At 53.1% G+C, this 24,135-nt stretch overlaps 1 protein-coding gene across 1 annotated transcript in view; it reads left to right on the top strand.

The window, feature by feature from the left end:
* The first annotated feature begins 714 nt into the window (after positions 1–714).
* AGRN (agrin) overlaps positions 715–24,135 on the top strand; it is a 157,272-nt gene continuing 133,851 nt past the window's right edge. The window contains exons 1-2 of the mRNA XM_014941477.1: positions 715–1,239; positions 10,330–10,591. Coding sequence (XP_014796963.1) covers positions 1,051–1,239; positions 10,330–10,591 — 451 coding nt within the window. The 5' untranslated portion in view covers positions 715–1,050. The remainder of the gene's footprint in view (positions 1,240–10,329; positions 10,592–24,135) is intronic.

Genomic DNA, 24,135 nt, shown 5'->3' with positions numbered 1-24,135 from the left:
GGGAAGGCAGGGCAGGAGGTCGCGGTGGTCCAGGGGCAGCCACAGGCCATCCCACGGGGGAGGGTGGCTTTGCCCTGAGTGGGGGCGAAGTTTGGGAACCCCTGAGGGCCACGTCCCCCGGGGAAAACCCAGAAGCTGTGATGGCCCAGGCGTGGGTGACCCGCTTTGTCCCGGGATGGAGCACCCGTGGGAGCTCTGCGGGGCCCGTGCCTCAGTTTCCCCTTAGGGAAAAGGCTCAGCAGCCCCCCCCCAACCCTGGCGATGCCAAGGATGAGCTGGGGGGTGGCAGGGAGGGATGCGGGGAAGCGCCGGGCTCCCCCATCCCAACCTGCAGCCGCATCCCCGCCGAGCCCCGCGCATCCCCGCGGGTGCGGGACCCCCGACCTCCGACCAGGGGACCCCAGGACAGGGCTGGGGGGGGACACACAGGCGGCGGGGAGGCAGACAGCCTCTCGGCAGCGGGTCCCTACACCTTTAAAAGTCTCCTCACGTTGGCGCGCTGATTATCCATTAACCTGATGCGGGCTCCCTTTCCTGGGGGTGGCGTCCGCGGCGGCGGCGCTGCAATAAGAGCCGGCAGCAGGGCTGGCTGCCTTCCTCCCTCCCTCCCTTCCTCTCATTCCCTCCTCTTTCTCTCTCTCTCCCCCCCCTCCCCGCTCCTCTCCTTATCAGCAATTCAGATTACATGCAAATCTGCGGGCTTTCTTACAGGGGCAAAGCGGAGGACCGAGCGCTTCTCCCCCGGCCGCGGCTTTCGGGGGAGAGATATCTCCTCCTCCTCCTCCTCCTCTTGGGATTTTCTTCCTTCTCCCCTCCCCTGCTCTCCCCTCCCCTCTCCTCTCCTCCCTCCCTCTCTTTCTTTCCTCCTTTTTCACCTCCTGGAACAAAAGTAGCCCTTCTCTCTGCGCCAGCCCAGCCTGCGAGCGGGGCTTCGCTTTTGTCTCCTGCCCGCTCCGTCGGGGCTTTTTTTTTTTTAATTTTTTTATTTTTTATTTTATTTTTTCTTTTTTGCCCGGGGCTGGGCCGAACCGCCGCGGCTCGGCCGGGCTAATGGGGGGGCGAACGGCGGTAGCCCGGGCTTTAGTAGCCCTTGTCTTTGGGCTAACGCTGGGCGGCGGCGGGGCCAGTTGCCCCGAACGGGAGCTGGAGCGGAGGGAGGAGGAGGCCAACGTGGTCCTGACGGGCACGGTGGAAGAGATCATGAACGTGGACCCCGTCCACCACACCTACTCCTGCAAGGTGAGGGGATGGAGGGATGAATGGGGGGGGAGAAACTTTCAGCCCCCCCTCCCCGGGCTCCTTTTGGGGCGGGCGGCGTGTGGTTTTTGTTGTATGTGTGTATATGTGTGTGTGTGTGTGTACACGCCGGAGCTTTGGTGTGTAATTATGTATTTTTAGCCTGCGGAGTCTCTCTCTCTCTTCTCTCTCTCCCCCCCCTCCGTTTAAGAGCTCCCACAGCTGTGCGGAGGGGAATCTCTTCAAGGTTGCTTTTTATGGGCATTTCCCTCTTTTCCATCATGCGGAGCTGGCTCCCAACTTTCTGCTCTGCCAGGGTTTGGGCTGCTGGGGAAGGTGTTCTCTCCCTCTCCCTGCAGCTCCCTGTTTACTTTAGCAGCATCTTGAGTTCCTCGAGCTCAAGCTATTGTTTAACTACCAATCTGGCCTCTGGCTATGGGTTTGGTTTTTTTTTTTCCTTTCTTTCTTTCTTTTTCCCCCCCTTCCCAAGCTGACAAAGTACTGAGCAACCTGAAATACCATCCGCCTGGTTGTCAGAAAACGTGCTGTAAGGCTTAACCCTTCCCGGGGCAGGAATCTCACTTGCAAGGACATGCTGCTACATTGCCTTTTTTTTTTTTTTATATATATATATATATCTTCTTTTTCCCTCCTCTTCTATCCCCTCTTCTGCCCATCCTTCAAAAGTACTGCGGTTCCTGCCTGTGGTTAGTGCTATGCAGGGCCTGGGGTGATGTGCAGCAGAGGAAGGTTTATTTCATACCATGCCCTCTCTTCTGGAGCATCTCTCAGCCCGATAAACTAGTTAAAAAAAAAAAAAAATTCAAAAGGGAAAAAAAAAAAGCTTCTGTCTGTCCAGCTGGTGCTTCACACACGTTCCCCACCGCTCTGCCCCGTGCGATGCTGCGTGGCACAATCTGTACCCAGCTCTCCTAAATTAAATCACGGACCCTCCGGGCTGGCGCAGGGACCGTATGTTTGCAAAGTGTCTGGCACATCCTGGGTGCTACGTAGAAAACTAATCAGCTGCTGCCAGCAGCCGGGTGTCCTGCGGCAGCTTGGGGGGCATATGGCCGGGTGGATGAGGGCCACCTGAGGCTGGGGCAAGGGGGCAGGAGGTGGTCCAGGGAGGGTAGTGATGGGGCAGAAATGCTCATTTGGGAAACGGGTCTCCTTGCTCCCACTGTGGGGATGCAGCACAGTGTCTGGCCCAGCATCAAATCCAGGCTCCGTCTTGCTGCATCCGAGCGAGACCCCGAGCTGGGAAAATGGTTTTTCCTGTGATGGGAAATCCTGCTTACTCAGCATCTCTGCCTTCAATGGGATGCAGCCGAGTCCAAGGGAGGGCAGCTAGGGAGCAAAGTGTGGGGAGGAACCTAGTCTGTGGGGTGGTGGCTTTATTTGAGACATGGTTTGCATTGCTCAGCTTGGGAAGGGACTCTCTGGCCCGTCTCTCCCCGAGGTGTCCCAAGCAATGCTGTGGGAGAAGGCTCGTGCTACTTACTCTGGACTTAACGGTGGGATTTTTAGGTTCATAGCAGCACCTGAAGGCCAGAACCTGGCCTCAAGGTACCTTTCCAGTCCTAGAGTCCTCGAAAAGAAAGCGAAAGGAGAAAAACCTTCTCTCCTGCCCTGGGTGGAAGTGGCCATCCCGTCCCATCTCGTTGTGGCAGTGCTGCTGGCTTCCTTGGTCACGCTGGGACATCTAGCAGTTGTCTTCCTCAGTCCCTTTACCTCCACATCAGTCTCTTCCATGTGCACCTGAAGGCCAGAACCTGGCCCCAAGGTACCTTTCCAGTCCTAGAGTCCTCCAAAAGAAAGCGAAAGGAGAAAAACCTTCTCTCCTGCCCTGGGTGGAAGTGGCCATCCCGTCCCATCTCGTTGTGGCAGTGCTGCTGGCTTCCTTGGTCACGCTGGGACATCTAGCAGTTGTCTTCCTCAGTCCCTTTACTTCCACATCAGTCTCTTCCATGTGAATTTTTACGCTATGTTCATAGCGTGTTCGCAGGGAAAAAAAAAAAAGCAAGCTTTGAAATGGGACTTGGAGAGTCTTAAGGCCCTGAAAGCGGATAAATCTCTCCTGGCTGTGACTTAGCAGGGTGTGATGCTCATGACTTGTCAATGCGGGGCTTTGCAGCAGCTGTTGGCCTGTTTCACTCTTAAGATCTCTCAAAGTATTGAAATCGCTGCTGCTGGGTTAGACATACTTGTATTTTGGTTTCTTTTTGGTTTTTTTGCCAAGCCCTTAGATTCCAAACGGGCAGTTTGGGCATTAAACCTGACTCGTTGGCTCCTGGTGCCCCGCGGAGCTGGAGCGAGCCGAGGTGCAGGAGGGATAACAGAATCCCATGGGGTTGGAAGGGACCTCTGGAGATCATCTCATCCAACCCCCTGCCAAAGCAGGGCCACCCAGAGCAGGTTGCACAGGAACGTGTCCAGGTGGGTTTTGAAGGTCTCCAGAGAAGGAGACTCCACCACCTCCCTGGACAGCCTCTGCCAGGGCTCTGCCACCCTCAAAGTGAAGAAGTTCCTCCTCTTGTTTAGGTGGAATTTCTTATATTCAAGTTTGTGCCCATTTCCTCTTGTCCTGTCCCTGGGCACCACTGAAAAAAGACCGGCCCCATCCTCGACACCCACCCTTGAAGTATTTATAAGCATTGATCAGATCCCCCCTGAGCATCAGGATCCGCTGAGAAAGCTCAACATCCTCTTCCTCGCTGTCATATTCCAGTAACCAGGCCCTGGGGTTACCTCCAAATACCACGCTTATCTCTGGTCGGGCTCTTCTTTATCTGAAGAGGAAAGGCAAGGGCCAAGTGTGCGGTAGGAGTTCCCTGGAGCCCACACCCAAAATAGTGTAGAGTGTTATTGGTGCTGGGTGGTCTCTGGGAGGGAGCAGGCATGCGAATATCTGCGGGTGCTGCCTCACTGTATTGTTCTCCCCAGTTAAACTCTAAACCCTCCCAGCTGAAGCCTTTGATAGAGGGAGATAAGCACATTACAAGCCAGAAGAAAATGTGAAGTTAATGTTAGATAAACGCCCTTAAATAGCTACCAGCCACTCTGTGTGCGGAGATAAGCACATTACAAGCCAGAAGAAAATGTGAAGTTAATGTTAGATAAACGCCCTTAAATAGCTACCAGCCACTCGTGTGCTGCTGGAGGAGATGAATAATAAGGGAGAAGAGGCTGAAGGAACTCCTGAAGTTGAAAACTGGCTGATGGGTGCTGCTTCACCCGGGGGTTCGACGTGGGAACTGGGGTGCTGGGCTTGCTTTTCTTCCCAAGCTTCATCCTATCTCCAGCCTGCCTGTTGGCATTGTCCCTTCCTGCTTTTGAGTCCTCTGGTGTGCCTTATTCTGGTCTGACCTGATATTTATGAAGGGACCACCTATTTATAGGACAAATGCAGGTTCTATATGCGCTATAGGAAGTGGTGTAGAGGATGTGGATCCTGTTCCAGACAATAGAGCCCCCTATTTCGGGGGGTAACGGTGGCTGTTCTCCAGCTGGGCTTGGATGTGGAGGTTGCTGGGGGAGGTGGGTTTGGTGCTCTGCTGGCTTCTGCTGGGGAAAGGCACAGAGTGACAAGGAAGGGGAGAGGGACGACGTGTGGGGGGGAAGGATTTGGCAGAGCCACCCGTGAAGCTTCAGGCAGAGCTGATGCTCGTGGTGACCCTTTTTCCTTCTGTCCCAGGTGACAGCTCGCCTCCCAAGGAGACTGTGCTCTAACTTCTCATCTTTCTTTACGAGACCAAGCCTGGCACTTCTCAAACCATCTTCCTGGCAGGAATTTTGGGGGCACCGCATGTGCCTGTCCAGGTGGTCCCATTCCCTACTGTGGGATGGATCCCCATGGCATGTTGCAAAAATCCATTTATTTTGGGGTTTTGTGTTGCTCTTAAAACACACCCTTGCAAGGCTCTGCTTAAATAAAGTCCTTGCTGTTCTCACTCTGCCTCCCTGTAACTGCCAGGAGTCTTGTAAAACAGCCTTAATCCAGTGTTTTATGTGCTCGCTGGCAAAGGAGTGAGTCTGCTATAGGGAAGGCACCTCTTGGAACTAGGTTCCAGCCTAATTTTTTCTCTCTCTCTCTCTCCTTTTTCTTCCCCAATCCTTGATGTAGCCGGTGAGTCACCAGTGACAAAGTCTTAATTGTGTGTGATGATGAATGGGATGCCCTACAGGTAATTGCTTGGTCTTTGGTGTCTTCTCATCCATTCATTATGGAGGATAAAGGTGGGGGAGAAAGCTGGTGGACTCTGATGTTGCTTGTGAAGGCTGTGGCCTGGCTCTGAGGTGTATGACTAGAGCAGCCGGGCTAATTAACTCAAATTACCATCTGCTTCAGAAGAGAGGGTAGGTTTGAGCCTTTTCTCCCCCTGTCTCAGACCTAGCTGTGAAAATGCCCGGCTGCTGCCTTTCAGCACGAGCCTCGGGCTGTGTTCTCTGCCTGCCTCCTGTATTATTATTTTTTTTTTCTCCTATTTTTTGTCTGCTTTGTATTCCTGGTAGGTTTTGGGGGTTTTTTTTTATTTTTTCCCAGGTTGCTTGTGTACCTCACCTCCTCGCAGCGAGCGCCTGCCCCGGGGGCTGCTGCCGAAGGAAGAGGAGGTGGAGCTGGTGGGGCTGGAGGAAGGTGTCTGGACTTGACTGTGGGGAAGAAACCACAACCACAAGGGAGCTGTGCTGCTTCCAGAAGGGCTGGAGACCCAGCTGGTCCCTGGGGTGGGGGGAAGCTTCTGCTAAAGCTGTTCAAGCTGTGCCTCCTTAGCACCCTGCCTCCCCGGCTCACCTGGGGTGCCATCCTCCCAGGTGGCTCTTTGAAAAAGCCTGGGGTGGCACCATCTGCATATGGTGGAGCAGATGTCTCCCTCTCCATGCCGGGATTCCTGTAAGATCAGAAGGGAGGGAAGCTGCCTGTCACAGCTCCCCTTCCCTGCCATCTGAAGCTCCCTCTGTTCGCTGGTTGACTGCCATCTCTCTCGAGAGAAGAGCTCAGGCTGCGTGCAACCGAGCAGGTTCTTCTCGGGCTGGAATAGGCATCGCTTTCTCTGCCCATCATCTCCCTCCCAGCCCAGCAACTTGGACTTGGGGCGTATGGGGAGGGATGGTACAGAATCATCTAGGTTGGAAGGAACCTTCAAGATCACCTAGTCCAACCATCAGCCTCACTCTGACAAAAAAAATCACTAAACCATGTCCCCCAGCACCATGTCAACCCCTCTTTTGAACACTTCCAGGGATGGTGCCTCTACCCCTTCTCTGGGCAGCCCATTCCAATGCTTGATAACCCTTTTAGATTAAAATTTTTTCCTAATATCCAACCTGAATCTCCCCTGGTGCAATTTGAGGCCGTTTCCTCTTGCCTCATCACCTGTGACTTGGGAGAAGAGAATGACCCCTGCTTCTCTACACCCTCCTTTCAGGGAGTTGGAGAGAGCGAGAAGGTCTCCTCTCAGCCTCCTTTTCTCTAGGTAGCCTGTGTATGAGTTGCTGCTTGTCTTTTGGTTGCGGTGGTGTTGAGAAGCGCTGGCCCAAGGGGAGCTGACTCTTCCCCCTTCGTGGTGGAAGATAAATGAGTGTGAAAGCATGTGAGCACATCTCCTAACGAACGTCTCCCTGTCTTGGGGCAGGTAGGGCATGTGCGGCATCCGAAGAGGAGCTGTCACGGTGGTGTTTACACCTGGGGTGGTTTTTTGATCTCAGGTATGCAGAACAGGGCTCACCTCGCCGAGGTACAGAGGCTGCTCTTGGGATCACAGGACCTGCTGGGCTGAGACCCATCAAGTTGAGTCCTTCTCTGTGTCTGGCAAATATTACACCTGAAGGAGAGAGTGTGATTGGAGAATAAAATACACTCCTAAACTTTATTCTTAACCTTCAGTTGCACCCGTAGAGTACAAACAACACTAAATTCATTCCCTTTTTCTGCTGGACAGGTGAATTTCGTGCTGGGCTCTGACAGTGAGCAGGAGGGTCTCACCCCAGCCCGCTTGTCCCTGTGGTGGTGGGGATGGCCCAGTTCCCTTGCCCCAGGACCTGTAGGTGCCTGCTCCTAATCGTGGTAGGGACAGAGTGTGGGAAGTTCAGCTTGAGATGGACCCTGAAGCCTCTTGCTCAGGACTGAGATGGTGCTGAGCTCCCACCCCATGAAATTCTGGATTTTGGGCTTCAAAAAGTTACAAGGTTGATTAAAGGTCGTGAGGCTTGCGTTCCCCCTAGCCACTGGTATGTTTTTACCCTCTTATTTGAACTTTGCAGTGTCAGGTCCTGGTGTGTGTCTTCTGTGGTCACTGAGTAATGCCATGCAGGTATTTGGCAGAGAGGAGAAGTCTTTCTGAATGGTCTCAAAAGAAGCCCAGAGAGGAACATGATGCACTTGAAGGGCTGTGCAAGTTGTGGATAACTATAAAAATGGTTCATTTTAGAGCGGGATAACATCTGCTCTGTGCTTTCCTCCTCACCTGGAACAAATCCCCCCACCCCAACCCTTTTGCCAGGGTGGGGAGAGACCTCTCTGCCCGCGCTCCTGTGAGCATCCTTCCTCCTCCCCTTGCCTTCCCTTGGGAATTGCACTCTGAAAAAGGGTCCTACGTGCCTGCCTGTTTCGGAGAGGGGCTGGAGAGCCCCCTTATCTCCGAGCCACCCCCTTCCCTGAGCACTGTGGTGCTTGGCAGGGTGGGATGAAGTGCTCTCCGGGCGGTGGAGAGGGCTGGGGAATGCAGGTGACTGCGGAAGGAGGGGAGCTGCTGGCAGAAGAGCATGATAAAGCACGCTCTGAGCATGCCAGGCTGGGGATGCCTGCGGTCACAGTGATGTATACCCTTGCCAGGGAGCCCGCCCTTGCTCCCAGCCGAAACCTCAGGCAGCTCTCTGATGAGCTGTTCCCATTACAAGCCACTCGTCCCTGTGTCATCTTTCCCCTGCGAGAGGACTCCGGCGGTGGCAGGAGGATTTTTAACCCATCAGACGTGTCCCCTGGTGTCCCACGTGCAGGAAAAATTCATTTTAGGGCTGTTGCCTCCCTTCTGCACGGGGTGTTTCTCTCATTGGGGAGGATTTGCCACAGAAAGCGTGGCTCTGGAGAGAGGTTTGGCTCGTGGTTTTGTGCAAATCTCGCCTTTTTTGGGCAGGGGGACGAGCCAGCAGCTGCTCTAGAACCGCTGGCAGCAGGAAGGGCACAGCGGCACTAACTCTTGTGGCCAGGACTTATTTATTATATTTTTTTTTTCTTCCTGAAGTTTGGATGAGTCAAGGGAAACCAGCTCCTGCTGCCAAATCCTCCCTGCATTTTAGCAAATCCACAGAGGGTTTGCTTTAGTCATTCATAGGAACGTTAAGTCGCCTTTGACAATTCTACATGGAGTGTGTCTGCTCTGCCTTTCGTCTTCCCAAGGTACCAGTGCTGTGTCAGAGCCAGAACACCCCCTAATTTCATTCCCCCATCCCACCTGCCTCCTCCTGCCCCTCTTTTAAGGCTCTGAGCCTCTCCCATGGATGGATGCTGCTCTCCTCAGCGGTGCAGCTTTCCCTCATTGGGGACTTGCAGCCATGTAACGTTCCCTTCAAAGCTTTGATTTTATTTTTTAATGCAGAAGTGTTTTCTCCCCCTTTGATACATTTCACCACTGAGATTTTGGTGCGAGTCAGGACGTCTCTGGGAGAGTGGTACCATCTGGAGTCTGTCACCTTGGATGATGCTGCCTGGGAGCAGAATGGAAGGGGGGTTCCTCTGGCAAGGCTGAGGTTTGCCTGTTCCCCTCGTAGGGCTTGAGTCATGTCCCTCACCCCATGGCCAGTGTCCTTAGAGGTTGGACTTCCAGCCCTTGTATGTGGAAAGAGTTAATGGCAGGTGAGTTGTCTCTCCCTTCTGCCCAAGCATCCAGACCAGGGGTGGATCTCCTGCTATGAATTTGAATTCTTTATTAATAATGGGCAAGAGCGGGTCAGTTCTGAAGTTTATTTTTAAGATAAATGATTTTCCTGAGTCTCTGCCAGCTTCCCCTGGCTCAGTGCAGTGTCCCTGGTCAGAGAGCAGTGTTCCCTGCCACGGCCACTCACATGGCAACTGGAAGGGCTGTTGTGGGCCTAAAGGTTAGAACAACATCAGAGGGAAAAGGTTGATGAGCTCATCCTTGGTCCTACTGGTCATGTACAGCAGAGGCAATACAGCAGCAGAGCCTTCTACTGGGGAAGCTCTCGAGCAGCTCTCTGGGCTGGGTTGAGCTGTGCCACGGGGGCTGCCAGGGTCTTCTCGCCCCTTTTCCCACCCCACCTCTTGCCTGGTTGCTTCTGCTCCACTCTCCCATGGGAGCCACCACCTTGCTGGCCCATCCGGGGTCTCCTGTGCCACGCAGGAGGCTGGTCTCTCGGTCTCTGGCTAGCAGTATCACCTGCTGGTGGCCCCCAAGTGTTTGCTGAGAAGTGGCAGCTTATCTGGAGCCGCGGTTCTTGCCCAAACAAACGGAAGGGGCATTGCTACCCTCCGTGTTTGCACTTGGGGTGGGGAAGGCGAGTCCTTCCCGGAGTTGGTGATGAGAGAAGAGGAAGGAGAGAGGGATGTTTTGGTTTCATGGGCCTCCGGGGAGGTGAGTCAAGGCAGGGTTTGGTTTGGCGTGGGGCAGCTCTTCGTCTCGAGGCTGTAGCAGCAGCGACTGGGCTGGTGACACTCTTGGCCTGGAGGCTGCTTCCAAGGGAAGAGAGGTGGGAAGGGAAGGTAAATCCTAGGCCTTGGTGCATCCCAGTGCACAGAGGTGGTGCACACAAGGGGACGGGGGTCTCTGTCCCTTAGCTGGAGAGCCTGTGTGGCTGAGGGACCCCTTGTGCCATGATTCTGGCAGGAGCACCAAGGGTTGGAGAGCTGGGTGCAACTTTGGCAGGAAGAGTAGTCCGTGCTTTAGTCCGTTGCCCACACATTTTGTGCTTTTAGAGGGATGGCTAACGAAATTAGCTCTGCTGGAAGGCTCTGCCAGCCTGAACCGCTCCTGTCTGCATCTCGGGACAACACGATTAAAATTAATGGGGCCAGAAGGTGCTGGTTGGCTGTGGCCGGGAAATGGCCTCACGTCCTCTTTCTCCTTCTCGTTCAAGGTGAGAGTCTGGCGTTACCTGAAAGGCAAAGACATCGTCACTCACGAGATCCTCTTGGATGGTGGGAACAAGGTGGTCATTGGCGGCTTCGGGGACCCCTTGATCTGTGACAACCAAGTCTCGACGGGGGACACGCGGATTTTCTTTGTCAACCCGGCCCCCCAGTACATGTGGCCGGCCCACCGCAACGAGCTGATGCTGAACTCCAGCCTCATGCGGATAACGCTGCGCAACCTGGAGGAGGTGGAGCACTGCGTGGAAGGTGAGGCTGGATGGAGTGAGGGTACCTGGCTTTCCCCGGGGAAGGGGGGCTCTGAGCTCCCAGATGCAGCAGTGGCCAAGCCCTGGCTCTGTTTGGCCACCTTGTGTGCTTAGCTTGTAAATGATTGATCGGCCAACGATCTGGCTGGTGATGGGGTGGATCAATCCTGCTGTTCTACATGTGTCTGGGGTAGAGCCATACTGCTCTGTGGACTCGCTGGTCACGGGGACAGTGCCTGGCATTGACCTTGTTGTCAAAGGCAGCGATTGCAGCCAAGGTACGGCCAGGTGAAGTTATTTTATGCCTTTTTTTTTTTTGTTTGCTCCAGATTTGATGCAGGTTCTCAGTCCTCCTCTGCAACGAGCCTGATGTGGTTGGGGGCATCCCCATTGCAAGTCCTGTCCCAACACAAGTGTGTCTCAAGCACTTACCAGGGAGTTTAGACCCCTCACACCTGAGTTAGATTTTCCTGTGGGTTTAGAGCTAATAAGTTAATGGGTTAAGCCTGTGGTGAAGGCCTGTCCTTCATGGGAGTCACACCCAGCTTCCTCTGGGGGCTTCCTCACTTGTGAAGTCAGCCTTGTGGACTCCTGCAGGGATCCAAGAAGCCAGCCAAGTTCTGCTTGGGGGTGAAGGTTGCTTCTCCAAGGTATGACTATGTTAGAGCCAAGCCAAAGAGCTAGGTGATTTTTAGGGGGTATGAGTTGTGCTTCTGTATTGTCCTGGTGAAGCCCTTGCACCTTCATCTCTGTGGAGCCTCTGTGTTTGCTCCCAAAAATGTCTCAGATGAGGTGGGTTGTGATGTTGAGGCAGAGCACAGGTACCATGGGACTTGTAGTTGTCCATGGGACAACGTGAGGAGTGCTGGCATGGCCATGCCAAAGAGGGTGGCTGAGTTACTATTGCTGCTGTGGGTGCAACAACATAGCTGTTGGGAAGAGGGTGAGAAAATCCATGTGTCCTCTTTAATAGGGTCTTAGACCTCCAGGGGTAGAGATGTACCTCTATGGAGACCAGATCTGGAGAGAACTGATCCTTCTTCTACTTCTTGTCCAACCACTTTGAAAACATACTTCTGTAACCACCCATTTGCTGGCTTCTCTCTGTCCCCTTCGTGCTTCTCCTGGTCTCCAGCGAGAGCTCCGAGCTCGTGGGGGAATGCAGTGCCCCAAAAGCCCTTCGCTGGGGTCTGAGTATGTTCTGAGAGCAGATGAGTAAACAAGGGAAGGAATGCAGGAATTCTGCACAGACAACAAATAAACATGCGGGTTGGCTCCTTCCTCCCCCTCGGACGTGCAGAAGGGAGGCCATAACCCCCTTTTTCCAGCTGCGAGTGCTGACGGAGGGAAATGACCCAGCTCTGGGGCTGGGAGAGAACTGGTTCACAAGAGGCATCCATCTCCAGTGGGTTTTGTAAGAGGGTGGGACCCTGAAGGTTTTCTGCCTATATATATATATATTTTCTATCTTGCAAGTCCTACTCTTTCTTTGCCCATTGTGGAGAGGGAGGGAGGGGAAAGAGGAGAGCGTGTGGGGCTGTTTTCATTAAACCTGAGCAAACATTGGGAAGAATTCTGTCTTCACCTCCTTTGCTGGGTTCTTTGGCGTGCTGGTTTTGCACACACCGTTTGGGTGTGAGCTGGGGGGGGCTGAGCGGGGTGGTTCCCCTTTGTGAGGAAGGACTTTGTCCCTTAGGGCCCTGATGGGACATGATGGGAGATAAGATTTTTTCCTCCTAATGCTGTGGATTCAATGTAGAATTTGTCATTGGGACTCATTCTTGTTCTTGCCTTTAATGGGGGAAGATTTAAAATTGTGTTGTGTTGGTGCAAAGCTTGTCACAGCCCCCGGTGTGTCGGGGCTGGCTGTTTTGTGAGCAGGGCTGGGGGGTATCTTTCCTCCTGTTGAGTATAAGAAGTTCCACCTGAACGTGAGGAGGAACTTCTTTACTGTGAGAGTGGTAGAGCCCTGGAACTAGCTGCCCAGAGAGGTGGTGGAGTCTCCTTCTCTGGAGATTCAAATCCTGCCTGGACAAGTTCCTGTGCAACCTGCTCCAGGTGGACCTACTTTGGCAGGGGGTTGGACTAGATGATCTCCAGAGGTCCCTTCCAACCCCGTGATTCTAACCTTTCCTGATATCAGGTGGCAAATGATTCTTTCTGGGACTTCCCTCTTCTCTGAAGACCACTTGCTCAATGGCTTGCTTCATAGATATATAGCTTCCTTTGACTAATTGTGCCCCTCTTCCCGATGGCTCACTGGGATGCTGTTGGCAGGCAGAGATGGGGTGGTGTTGAGGACTGGAGAGGGCTGGAAAACAGCCTGGAGACAGCTTGCCATGTGTGGTAGACCTGAGTGGAGACCTTTCCAGACTGTGTTGCTGAGAAACGACAAAAAACACAAGGCAGCTTTGAGTTACTAATATCTTAGGGTAGGTCAAAAAGCGTTGCTCGGGGGAGATGCAGCGATTCTTATTTTGGCATCCACTGACTTGGCAGCTGTTTTGCTTCCCTTGAAAAACCCACCTTTCTTGTTGTATCCTGTGGACTCTCTTTTCTTCTTCCCACATCTTGGAAGCCTGGTCAATGCAAGAGTACCCTACATGCTACCAGGTTTGCTGTAGAGAGCATGGAACACACTGACCCCCCCAAAAAAAAATATCTCAGTTTCCCTTGAGCTCTACCCAAAGCTCATGGCTCTCCTGAGGTCTGTGACAGTCCCTTTGGGCTTGCCCAGCACAGCTGTCCTGCTGCCTTCTGCGAGGTGATGCAAAACCAGCCATGAGAACCTGCTCCTGCCACCCTGGGAACCCTTCCTGAGCTCCCCACTCTGAGAATTTAGCTCCAGGACTTGTTTCCCATCAGCTCCCCGCAGGAGGGTTCAAAGCAAAGCTGCCCAGGACGCTGCTCTCTGCTGCACTTTGTGTTTCAAAACAAACCTTTGAGTGCTTTTGCAGAAAGAATTGGAAGAATGGTGGCAGCTGAGTGGAAAAACACAAATGTTTGGAGTATCTTCATCTCCTGTCCCTCCAGCTTGGAAAAATCCTAGACATCAAAATCTTTCCTGTCTTAAGAGTTCAAACCAGGGCATCTCTGTGAAACAGCTCAGGTTAGAGGTAAAAACAGGGTGTTTTGATGACACTTAATTGTAATAAAAAAATGTTTTGACCAGCTGTAGTCAAAATGTGAGGCTTCAGCTGAGCTCTGTGAACTGGGTCAGCTCTGAGGGTGCCCAGAGGGAAGTTTTTTGGGTGCTGAAGGGCAGAGGAGCAGCTCTGGGGCTCGTGGAGGAGGTTGGGACACAGGCTTGGACCGGGTCCCTGGGCGAAGGAGGATGTTTCCATGTGGGGGAATTGGTGGAGAAGGAACCAGCTCCGAGCAGCACGTAGTGCTGTGTAGCAGCGGGAGTGGATTTCCTCTCCTCCTTCAGGACATCTGGATGATGCTTCCTGGGGAAAGAATTAGCCTGATAATCCCCAGCCTGGCTGTGTTTGTGCCTTGAGCACTGGGGCTGCATGGAGAGGGCTGGGATGGCTGTGCAGATGTTAGAGCATCCCAAGGCACAGCACCAGCCAGCTCTGTGCTGGGTGCTTCCCTCTCCTCGCTCTCCCCTGACAGCCCCATCCAGCATGTTCTTCTGGAGTTCAACAGCTGATTAATCCCCGAGAGCCCTTTCCCCTCTGTGTGTGTGTGTGTCTCATATTTCACTTTGATCGCGACTGCACTTGAAGAAAATCAAGATTATTTTTTGTGTGTGTGTGTGTATGGTGTGGGAGGAGCCGTGCGTTGACTCCATACGGAGCCGTCTGGGTGGGAGGAAGTTCAGATTAAACCTTTGTTAGGGCCTGGGTTAATGAGAACCCAGGGCTCCTTTGAAATAGTGGCTTGCTTGTGGCGTGATTTGCATTCATGCTGGCGCAGCTGCCCCGGCCGAGACGGCTTTGCTGGCTTTGGAGATGTGCGTGGACTTTGAACCCCCTGGGAAAAGCCACGTACTTTGGCTTTAGGAGTGCAGTGCACAGCAAAACCTGCTGGCGTTGGGTACAGTAAGGGCTGGTGGCTTGAGAGCCTTGTCCCCGAGCAGGGTGGCCAACAGATTTCACTGAATTTCACTGAATTTTAGAGTTGGAAGGGACCATAGAGATCATCTAGATCTTCAACAAACTCTCACTCTGGGCTTTAACTGGCGTGGTGTCACCTCAGCATCCCAGGTGACGTGGTATCCTGGTTTGAGGGGACCTGTGGACCAAGTTGGGGGATTGTTAAGTCTTTGTCTCCTTCTCTGGAGATTCAAATCCTGCCTGGACAAGTTCCTGTGCAACCTGCTCCAGGTGGACCTACTTTGGCAGGGGGTTGGACTAGATGATCTCCAGAGGTCCCTTCCAACCCCGTGATTCTAACCTTTCCTGATATCAGGTGGCAAATGATTCTTTCTGGGACTTCCCTCTTCTCTGAAGACCACTTGCTCAATGGCTTGCTTCATAGATATATAGCTTCCTTTGACTAATTGTGCCCCTCTTCCCGATGGCTCACTGGGATGCTGTTGGCAGGCAGAGATGGGGTGGTGTTGAGGACTGGAGAGGGCTGGAAAACAGCCTGGAGACAGCTTGCCATGTGTGGTAGACCTGAGTGGAGACCTTTCCAGACTGTGTTGCTGAGAAACGACAAAAAACACAAGGCAGCTTTGAGTTACTAATATCTTAGGGTAGGTCAAAAAGCGTTGCTCGGGGGAGATGCAGCGATTCTTATTTTGGCATCCACTGACTTGGCAGCTGTTTTGCTTCCCTTGAAAAACCCACCTTTCTTGTTGTATCCTGTGGACTCTCTTTTCTTCTTCCCACATCTTGGAAGCCTGGTCAATGCACGAGTACCCTACATGCTGGGTGCTACCAGGTTTGCTGTAGAGAGCATGGAACACACTGACCCCCCCAAAAAAAAATATCTCAGTTTCCCTTGAGCTCTACCCAAAGCTCATGGCTCTCCTGAGGTCTGTGACAGTCCCTTTGGGCTTGCCCAGCACAGCTGTCCTGCTGCCTTCTGCGAGGTGATGCAAAACCAGCCATGAGAACCTGCTCCTGCCACCCTGGGAACCCTTCCTGAGCTCCCCACTCTGAGAATTTAGCTCCAGGACTTGTTTCCCATCAGCTCCCCGCAGGAGGGTTCAAAGCAAAGCTGCCCAGGACGCTGCTCTCTGCTGCACTTTGTGTTTCAAAACAAACCTTTGAGTGCTTTTGCAGAAAGAATTGGAAGAATGGTGGCAGCTGAGTGGAAAAACACAAATGTTTGGAGTATCTTCATCTCCTGTCCCTCCAGCTTGGAAAAATCCTAGACATCAAAATCTTTCCTGTCTTAAGAGTTCAAACCAGGGCATCTCTGTGAAACAGCTCAGGTTAGAGGTAAAAACAGGGTGTTTTGATGACACTTAATTGTAATAAAAAAATGTTTTGACCAGCTGTAGTCAAAATGTGAGGCTGCAGCTGAGCTCTGTGAACTGGGTCAGCTCTGAGGGTGCCCAGAGGGAAGTTTTTTGGGTGCTGAAGGGCAGAGGAGCAGCTCTGGGGCTCGTGGAGGAGGTTGGGACACAGGCTTGGACCGGGTCCCTGGGCGAAGGAGGATGTTTCCATGCGGGGGAACTGGTGGAGAAGGAACCAGCTCTGAGCAGCACGTAGTGCTGTGTAGCAGCAGGAGTGGATTTCCTCTCCTCCTTCAGGACATCTGGATGATGCTTCCTGGGGAAAGAATTAGCCTGATAATCCCCAGCCTGGCTGTGTTTGTGCCTTGAGCACTGGGGCTGCATGGAGAGGGCTGGGATGGCTGTGCAGATGTTAGAGCATCCCAAGGCACAGCACCAGCCAGCTCTGTGCTGGGTGCTTCCCTCTCCTCGCTCTCCCCTGACAGCCCCATCCAGCATGTTCTTCTGGAGTTCAACAGCTGATTAATCCCCGAGAGCCCTTTCCCCTCTGTGTGTGTGTGTGTGTCTCATATTTCACTTTGATCGCGACTGCACTTGAAGAAAATCAAGATTATTTTTTGTGTGTGTGTGTGTATGGTGTGGGAGGAGCCGTGCGTTGACTCCATACGGAGCCGTCTGGGTGGGAGGAAGTTCAGATTAAACCTTTGTTAGGGCCTGGGTTAATGAGAACCCAGGGCTCCTTTGAAATAGTGGCTTGCTTGTGGCGTGATTTGCATTCATGCTGGCGCAGCTGCCCCGGCCGAGACGGCTTTGCTGGCTTTGGAGATGTGCGTGGACTTTGAACCCCCTGGGAAAAGCCACGTACTTTGGCTTTAGGAGTGCAGTGCACAGCAAAACCTGCTCACGTTGGGTACAGTAAGGGCTGGTGGCTTGAGAGCCTTGTCCCCGAGCAGGGTGGCCAACAGATTTCACTGAATTTTAGAGTTGGAAGGGACCATAGAGATCATCTAGATCTTCAACAAACTCTCACTCTGGGCTTTAACTAGTGTGGTGTCACCTCAGCATCCCAGGTGACGTGGTATCCTGGTTTGAGGGGACCTGTGGACCAAGTTGGGGGATTGTTAAGTCTTTTGATAAGGATGGATCCATGTGGCTTATGGGTTAAGCCTTTTGGTAAGGATGGATCCTCCTGTCTTGGGGGGGTTAAGCCTTTTGGTAAGGATGGATCTTCCTGTCTTGGGGGGGTTAAGCCTTTTGGTAAGGATGGATCTTCCTGTCTTGGGGGGTTAAGCCTTTTGGTAAGGATGGATCCACCTGTCTTGGGGGGTTAAGCCTTTTGGTAAGGATGGATCTTCCTGTCTTGGGGGGTTAAGCCTTTTGGTAAGGATGGATCCACCTGTCTTGGGGGGTTAAGCCTTTTGGTAAGGATGGATCTTCCTGTCTTGGGGGGTTAAGCCTTTTGGTAAGGATGGATCCACCTGTCTTGGGGGTGATGCTCAAACGATTTCTGCAGTGAGAGCAAGGCTGAGGACTGACCCTCTATATGCACGTGTGGTAGCCATCCCTTTTTGGACTATCCACTGTCCCAGGCTGCTGAGAGTGGTCGTGGACACTGCTGTGCTTGTTCTTCCATGATGCTCAGAACCTTCTTAGGGTAGGCAGCGAGGTGGGTGCGTGCTGTGCTGGCACAGTCACCTTTGGGTGCTGTGTGTCACCCTGCCCAGGACCTGGAGGAGGCCAGTGTGGTGTCTCAGGGTGCTGCGGGGAGGACAGCAGACACTTCTCTGGAACTCTTTTCCATATCGATGCCCACAGCCAAGCTGCTCTGGCTTGTGTTGGCCCTGCAGTGTGCTGCAGATGCTCCCCCTGTTTAAAGATGTCACTTAGCTCCTATTGAAATTGTGATGCCAGCCAGCCCAGAGCTCTCCTCTGACTTTTCATCTCTGTGGCAACCCTTTTAATTCCTCCGTGGAAGAATTGCACCCCTTCCTGCAGCCTCAGCTCTCCCGTATCTTCTTGGGAGCAGGACTAGCTTTGAAAGCATCTCCCTTTAAGTTACACACTGTCCGTTCTGTTTTGTCTTCTGCCTGTTCACTTTTATTCCGTCCTCTCTTTCTTTTTAGCTCTCTGCCTCCGTAGAACTGAGATGTTTTGTTCTTGTAAACCGGCCCATGCAAAATTTTCTTTTCAGGCTCCTCGCAGAGCCTGGAAGGTCTGCACAGTGGGCTCCTCTCAGCAAGGGAGCTGCTGGCACGGGTTTGTGTTAGGTGATGGGGGCTGTGGTCACTTCCCATGCTCTGGTCTCTCTGCAGCCCTTCCCCACCCCTGCAACTATGTCTTTTTTTTTTTTGAATCCATCCCTGGCGTTTCATTGTGCTTCAGAGCAGGCGAGGGAGGGGGCTGGAAGAGGGGTGAGTGTGTGGGTTTCTTCTTAAATAAGTTGGCTTTTTTTTTTTTTCTCTTTTTTCTTTCTTTTCCTCCCTTCCTCTTCTTGGCTCTGTTTTGAATTGAAGATAATGAGAACAGCATCAACACCTCCGTCTCGGGAGGGGGGGAGAGTTAGCCAGCAGCTGTAAAATGTGGTAAATAGAGAGGAGAGAATCCATCACTAGATAATCCGAGGTTTTTGGGAGTGGGGGGGGTAGGCATCCTGCCTTTTTGGTCCGGGCTGGAGCAGGTTTCCTGAGGCTGCCACCTCTGAGATGGACAATGAGGAGAGCAGGGACTTCAGGGGTGGATGGAGGCAGGTGCTGTGGCTGATGAATCCAGTCTGGTTACTGGCCGGGCTGAGAGTGTGGGGGGGGGGGGCTCTGTGCGTGGGCCAAGCAGGAGGGTCTGTTTCCTCCCTCCCTTGCGTGGCAGTAATGCGAAACATCCCATGGGTTTGTGGCGGTAGCTGAGAGAGTCCATTTGTTTAGCAAATTCCGATGGAATTTTAATCTGGTGTGGGAGGCTACTGGTCTGGGAAGGCTCCTTTGGCCCCGCTCTGGCACATCCTGCTGGATTTCTGGGCGGGATGGGCTGGGGCTCCTTGCTCAGCAGCACAGACAGCGGCGTATCTCTTGGGGATGCTGGCCATGACAAGTGCTGGGTCCTGGCCATGGCTTCTTGGTCCTGCTTTTGCCTTTGTTTGCTCTGCTAATAGCTGGGGGGGGACAGTGTGCTGTGCTGAGGAGGGGAGATGCTGCTCTGGCAGGCTCTGCACCTCCTCCTGCCCTGTGTTTTCCCCATTGAGCCACTGGGGACCCATCAGTGCCAGTCTGGGGCTGGTCCATCACCTCTTGGCTAGTGGGAATGCCCAGGGAAGCAGCATTTCTAGCAGCTTTCCAGTACCTAAAGGGGCTACAGGGAAGATGGAGAGAGAGGGACTCTCAGTGAATGGAGTGATAGGACAAGGGGTAACAATTTTAAACTGAAAGAGGGGAGATTTAGGTTAGATATTAGGAGAAATTCTTTGCCTTGAGGGTGGTGAGACCCTGCCCAGAGAAGCTGTGGCTGCCCCATCCCTGGAGGGGTTCAAGGCCAGGCTGGAGGGGTCTTTGAGCAACCTGGTCTGGTGGGAGGTGTCCCTGCATCCATGGAACTGGATGATTTTTAAGGTCCCTTCCAACCCAGACTAGTCCATGATTCTATGAAATGGCTCAATCCTCATGTGGTTTCCAAACGAAGCCTGGGAGCTGGGTTCTGCTGGCAGGGAGGACAGAGCTGACCTGCCCCAGCCTTCGGGATGTCCAGGGGCAATGGGCAAGGTGGGGTGGGCCAGTCTTTGCCCACGAGCCCCACAGAGCTCTGCCTCCGGAGCTGCCAGGCGCCCGCTGGGACTGTCGGCACCCGCCCGGGCTTGCTCCTTGCTAATCCTTACCCAGAGTGGGACTTTGCTCTGTTTATCTTATTAAACACTCTGCAGTGATCCTGCATTCCTTTGGGATGACTTCCAGGAGCAGGAGAGCTCTTTGATGTGGTTCGTGGCCGGGGTGGGGACGGAGCAGGCCCCCAGGGCTGGATGGATTAGCCCCCTCTCTCCCCGATGGGCTGTGGGCAACTGGGCAAGGAGAAGGGGCTGGAGGAGGCAAACTGCTCTGTGAGCTGCTCCCTCCTTACAGGAACCGACCGAGCAGTGTCTTTTTCTCTTATCCTTGAAAAACTGCTGCTCTTCCCGCATTTTTTAGCTCCCTGGAATAATTTTCTTTGATTAGCAAAGGAAATGGGGCTCCAGCGCTTTCAATAATTCATACCCAATTTGGCTAATTCCAGTCTGGCTGCGGCGCAGACTACAAAGTGAATAAGAATTTCTGATTCCCTTCTAATTCTTGCTCCCCTGGCTCTTCCTGTGTCCAGCAGCCACGTCGGCCCCTGTTAATCTCACCAGCTGAACAGCCTGGCTGGATGTGCGTGGGGGGCACAGCCTGGGCTCCATCCCCAGTCCTGCCCCCAGCCCAGGTGAATTAACTGGTCTTTCCAAGGTTGCACTCTCCCACCCGCTGTTCTCAACCACTTCTTCTCTTCTTGCTTGGGTGCTTGATCCATCAGCCCTGCAGCTGAGGCTCCCATACCTCTGTGTGGTCCCTCGTGCTTTGGCTGGATCCCAGCCCTGTTAATTCCCCTTCCCTCCTTTGGTCCATGTTGTAGCTTGAGCTGAAAGCTACTTTCTTGGGTCAGTAAATCCTAGAATCGTGGAATGGTGTAGGTTGGAAGGGACCTCAAAGATCACCCCAGGGCAGGGGGGTTGGAGCTGGATGATCTTTAAGGACCCTTCCAACTCTAACCATTCTATGATTTGTGCCTCAAAAAAAAAAGGGTCGACACTGCTACTCATTTTTAGAGACTTGTGGTGCTCTCTCACAGCTGGGCTTTGCTTACAGCCCCACTCTGGAACTTGCACATTCCAATGTCTCACCTTGGGCTGATGTTTCAGGAGAAGAGGGGGTTAAAATGGCCCTGCTGCCCCCCCTCCACCTTCAGGAGACGAACCTTAACATTTTCCTAACCAACTGCCTCTTCCTATCCCATTCCCCCCCCAGTTGGAAGAGAACTGCACGCTCCCAGAGGATGTTGTGTCATCTTGATGGGCTGTAAGTGCATCTTCTGTCTAATATTAGCCCACTGCGCTCTCTCCGTCTTGCAGGGCTGCTAATTAGCTTAAGTGAATGGGAAGACTGGCTGTGCCTCAGCGTCTTTTGATTTGTGGGTGATACTCAATTAAAAGAAGGGGAAGAGGGAGAAGAAGGCAGAGGAGGTTTTGCTGATGTCTGCGCTTCTAAGCGCGCTGCTTCTCTGGGTGTTTAGTCCTCAGCTCCGTGTTTCAGGTGAGCAGAGCCAGACGAGCACCAAACTCTCTTTGGATGCTCAGGGTTGGAATGGGGCTCATCCAAACTGCTCCTCCTGGGGGAGAGAGGGAGGTTCAGAATGTGTTGGAGCACAGAGTAAAGTGGTTATCTTTCCTTTAAGGGCCTTAAAGCAATTTGTCCGTGTTAACGAGCCATTTGATTCCCCCAGGTGCTGCCTGCCTTCCTGCAGGCTGAGACAGGTTATGGAAAGCAAGCAGCAATGTGGTCCCAGTTTGCAGAGCCAAGGTTGTGACCGAGCAGGGAATGGGACCCGGGAGTCCGAACCCGATGGGAAGATTCCCACCAGTTATCCACCAGGATAATGCCATCACCCACCTGACTTGGAATGGATGGGGACAAACCCTTGATGCTGCAGCTGGAATAGCAGGGTTTTACAGATAATTAGCCAGGCTGTTGGCCCTAAACTGGGAGGAGAGCTGATGGCAGGGGGGGTGTCTCCCTTGAGGGGCTGTTGAGGTTCCTCACGGCCACAACAATGAGTCACTGTGGGTCTTTTCCTCTTATTTATAGACTCATAGAATCATCTAGGTTGGAAGGGACCCTAAAGATCATCTAGTCCAACCATCAACCTAACTCTGACAAAAAAAGAAATAAGAAATAAGCATTAAAATAATGAATAAATCACTAAACCATATTCTTGAGGACCCGTTTGTGGGACTCTCCCTGCTGTGGTGCTCCCCTGGGTGCACCGTCAGCATCCGTGTGCTTTGAGTGTCCTCCTGCTGGCTTTTCCTTCGTTCTTCCCATTCTTCCAGGCTGCCCATGAGGCTTTATCTGCCTGTTCCTGACTCCATCCACAGCAACTGGAGCATGGGGCTGCTGTGAGAGCCACAGGCTGATCCTTCATGCCTGGTGCCAGGGGCTGGTCTGCCAAACGGGCTCTTGGACCTTATACCGTGGCTTGTTCTTTTCTCTGCCTGTGTAAAATCCCAGCATCCCTGCTGGTCTGGAGGAATAAGCAAATAAGGGTGTTGAAATTGGACTTCCTCAGCTCTTCAGCTGAAGAGGAGGATGGCTGGAGCTAGTTCCTGCCTTCCTTTTAGCGTAAATGCCACCCATGCAAATGTATGCATCCCTCTGAAATCCAGCTGCAGGCTGGAGGGACGGCTCACGCTGCAGATCCCAAAAGCCAGGAGGGATGCTCGAGGGGTTTATCTGTAGTCACTGTGGCGTGTGGGCTGTGCAGGCTGATCCTTCATGCCTGGTGCCAGGGGCTGGTCTGCCAAACGGGCTCTTGGACCTTATACCGTGGCTTGTTCTTTTCTCTGCCTGTGTAAAATCCCAGCATCCCTGCTGGTCTGGAGGAATAAGCAAATAAGGGTGTTGAAATTGGACTTCCTCAGCTCTTCAGCTGAAGAGGAGGATGGCTGGAGCTAGTTCCTGCCTTCCTTTTAGCGTAAATGCCACCCATGCAAATGTATGCATCCCTCTGAAATCCAGCTGCAGGCTGGAGGGACGGCTCACGCTGCAGATCCCAAAAGCCAGGAGGGATGCTCGAGGGGTTTATCTGTAGTCACTGTGGCGTGTGGGCTGTGTGGTGTTGAACAAAACCCCCCTATCTGAGGCCAAATTCACGCTCGGAAAACCAGTCTTTAGACTTCTTCCTGGCCCCCTGTGCTGTGGTGATGCTTGTTGCAGGTGGAGGATGGTAGCCAAAGGCTGGAGCCTGGCTGGGTGCGTGTTAACTCCTGCTGGAGCACAGACTGCCAGATGCTCAGCTTTGGGAACCAAAGGGTTGAGTAAGTCGGGGCCTTCCAGCACTTGCAAAGCTTGTGAACCCCCAAAGTGCAGAAGAGAAGTCACTGGAGGGCAGAGAGGGGAGAAAAATCAACCAATACATCGCTTGCCAACTCTAACTCAGCTGCCAAATTGTGATTGCCTTGGCTCTGAAGCTGTTCTCTGTAGCCAAGAAGCACCATATCTCGCTCTGTTTCTGGGAAAAAAAAAAAACAACGCAATTCTCTGGGGCCTTAGGTCCAGTTCAGGCCTTTGAGTTCTTCTGTAAAATCAGGGGATGACTGCATTACAAAGGAAGCATCAGCCCCAAAGGAGTGGTGGTGGGAGTGTAGAAGTGGTCTGAATGAATCTCCTGGCTTCCTACCATGGGCAGGATGGCCCCAAAGAGACTTCCCTGATTCGTGTGACCCGGGAAGCAGCTGGCAGTGATGGGGATGGGCATGGAAAATCATGGCCTCTTGGAGCTGTAAGGTGTGTTAACAGAGAACACACCGAGCTGGAAATGGGGTGAGACTCCTGGTTTCTATGGAAGGCAAAAATGATCTGGGCTCAGGAAGAAGAGAGGAGCAAAATATGTTCTGGGGACTGTGCCTCGGTACTGGAGGGTCCCTTTATCCCTATAGTGGGTGGGCTCCTCCTCTGTTGCCTTTTCTGTGGTCCCGGTGCCTGCAGGGGTGTGCAAGGTTCTGCCTGGGGGTCTGGGGCTGCCCCCCAGGGTCAGGACAGGATGGGGGTCCTCCTGCCTCATCCCTTGGACAGTGTTACCAGCCAGGAACCTCCGGGGAGGCAGTGATGTGCCTGTGCAAGGTGTGTGTCTCACACCCCTGAGAGCAGGGGCAGATGGTGTGCAAGGATGGTTTTGGAGCTTTTCCTAGGATTTCTCCATCTGGAGAGGCCGTTTTCCTGTCCCTCCGTGCGGGGAGCTGGGGAGAGAGGTGCTTCCCTGGGTTTGGCCGGGCGCTGCGTGCCGGCAGCACCTTTCTGCTGATAAATCTTAATCCCTTCTTGTGCTCACGGGCAGCGGCCGGGCGGGCAGCCAGGGGCAGC

Source organism: Calidris pugnax, unplaced genomic scaffold (genome assembly GCF_001431845.1).
Source record: "Calidris pugnax isolate Ruff unplaced genomic scaffold, ASM143184v1 scaffold82, whole genome shotgun sequence".
Taxonomy (NCBI): domain Eukaryota; kingdom Metazoa; phylum Chordata; class Aves; order Charadriiformes; family Scolopacidae; genus Calidris; species Calidris pugnax.
Note: the sequence above shows the minus strand (reverse complement) of the source record. Positions and strands in the feature narration are given on the sequence as shown.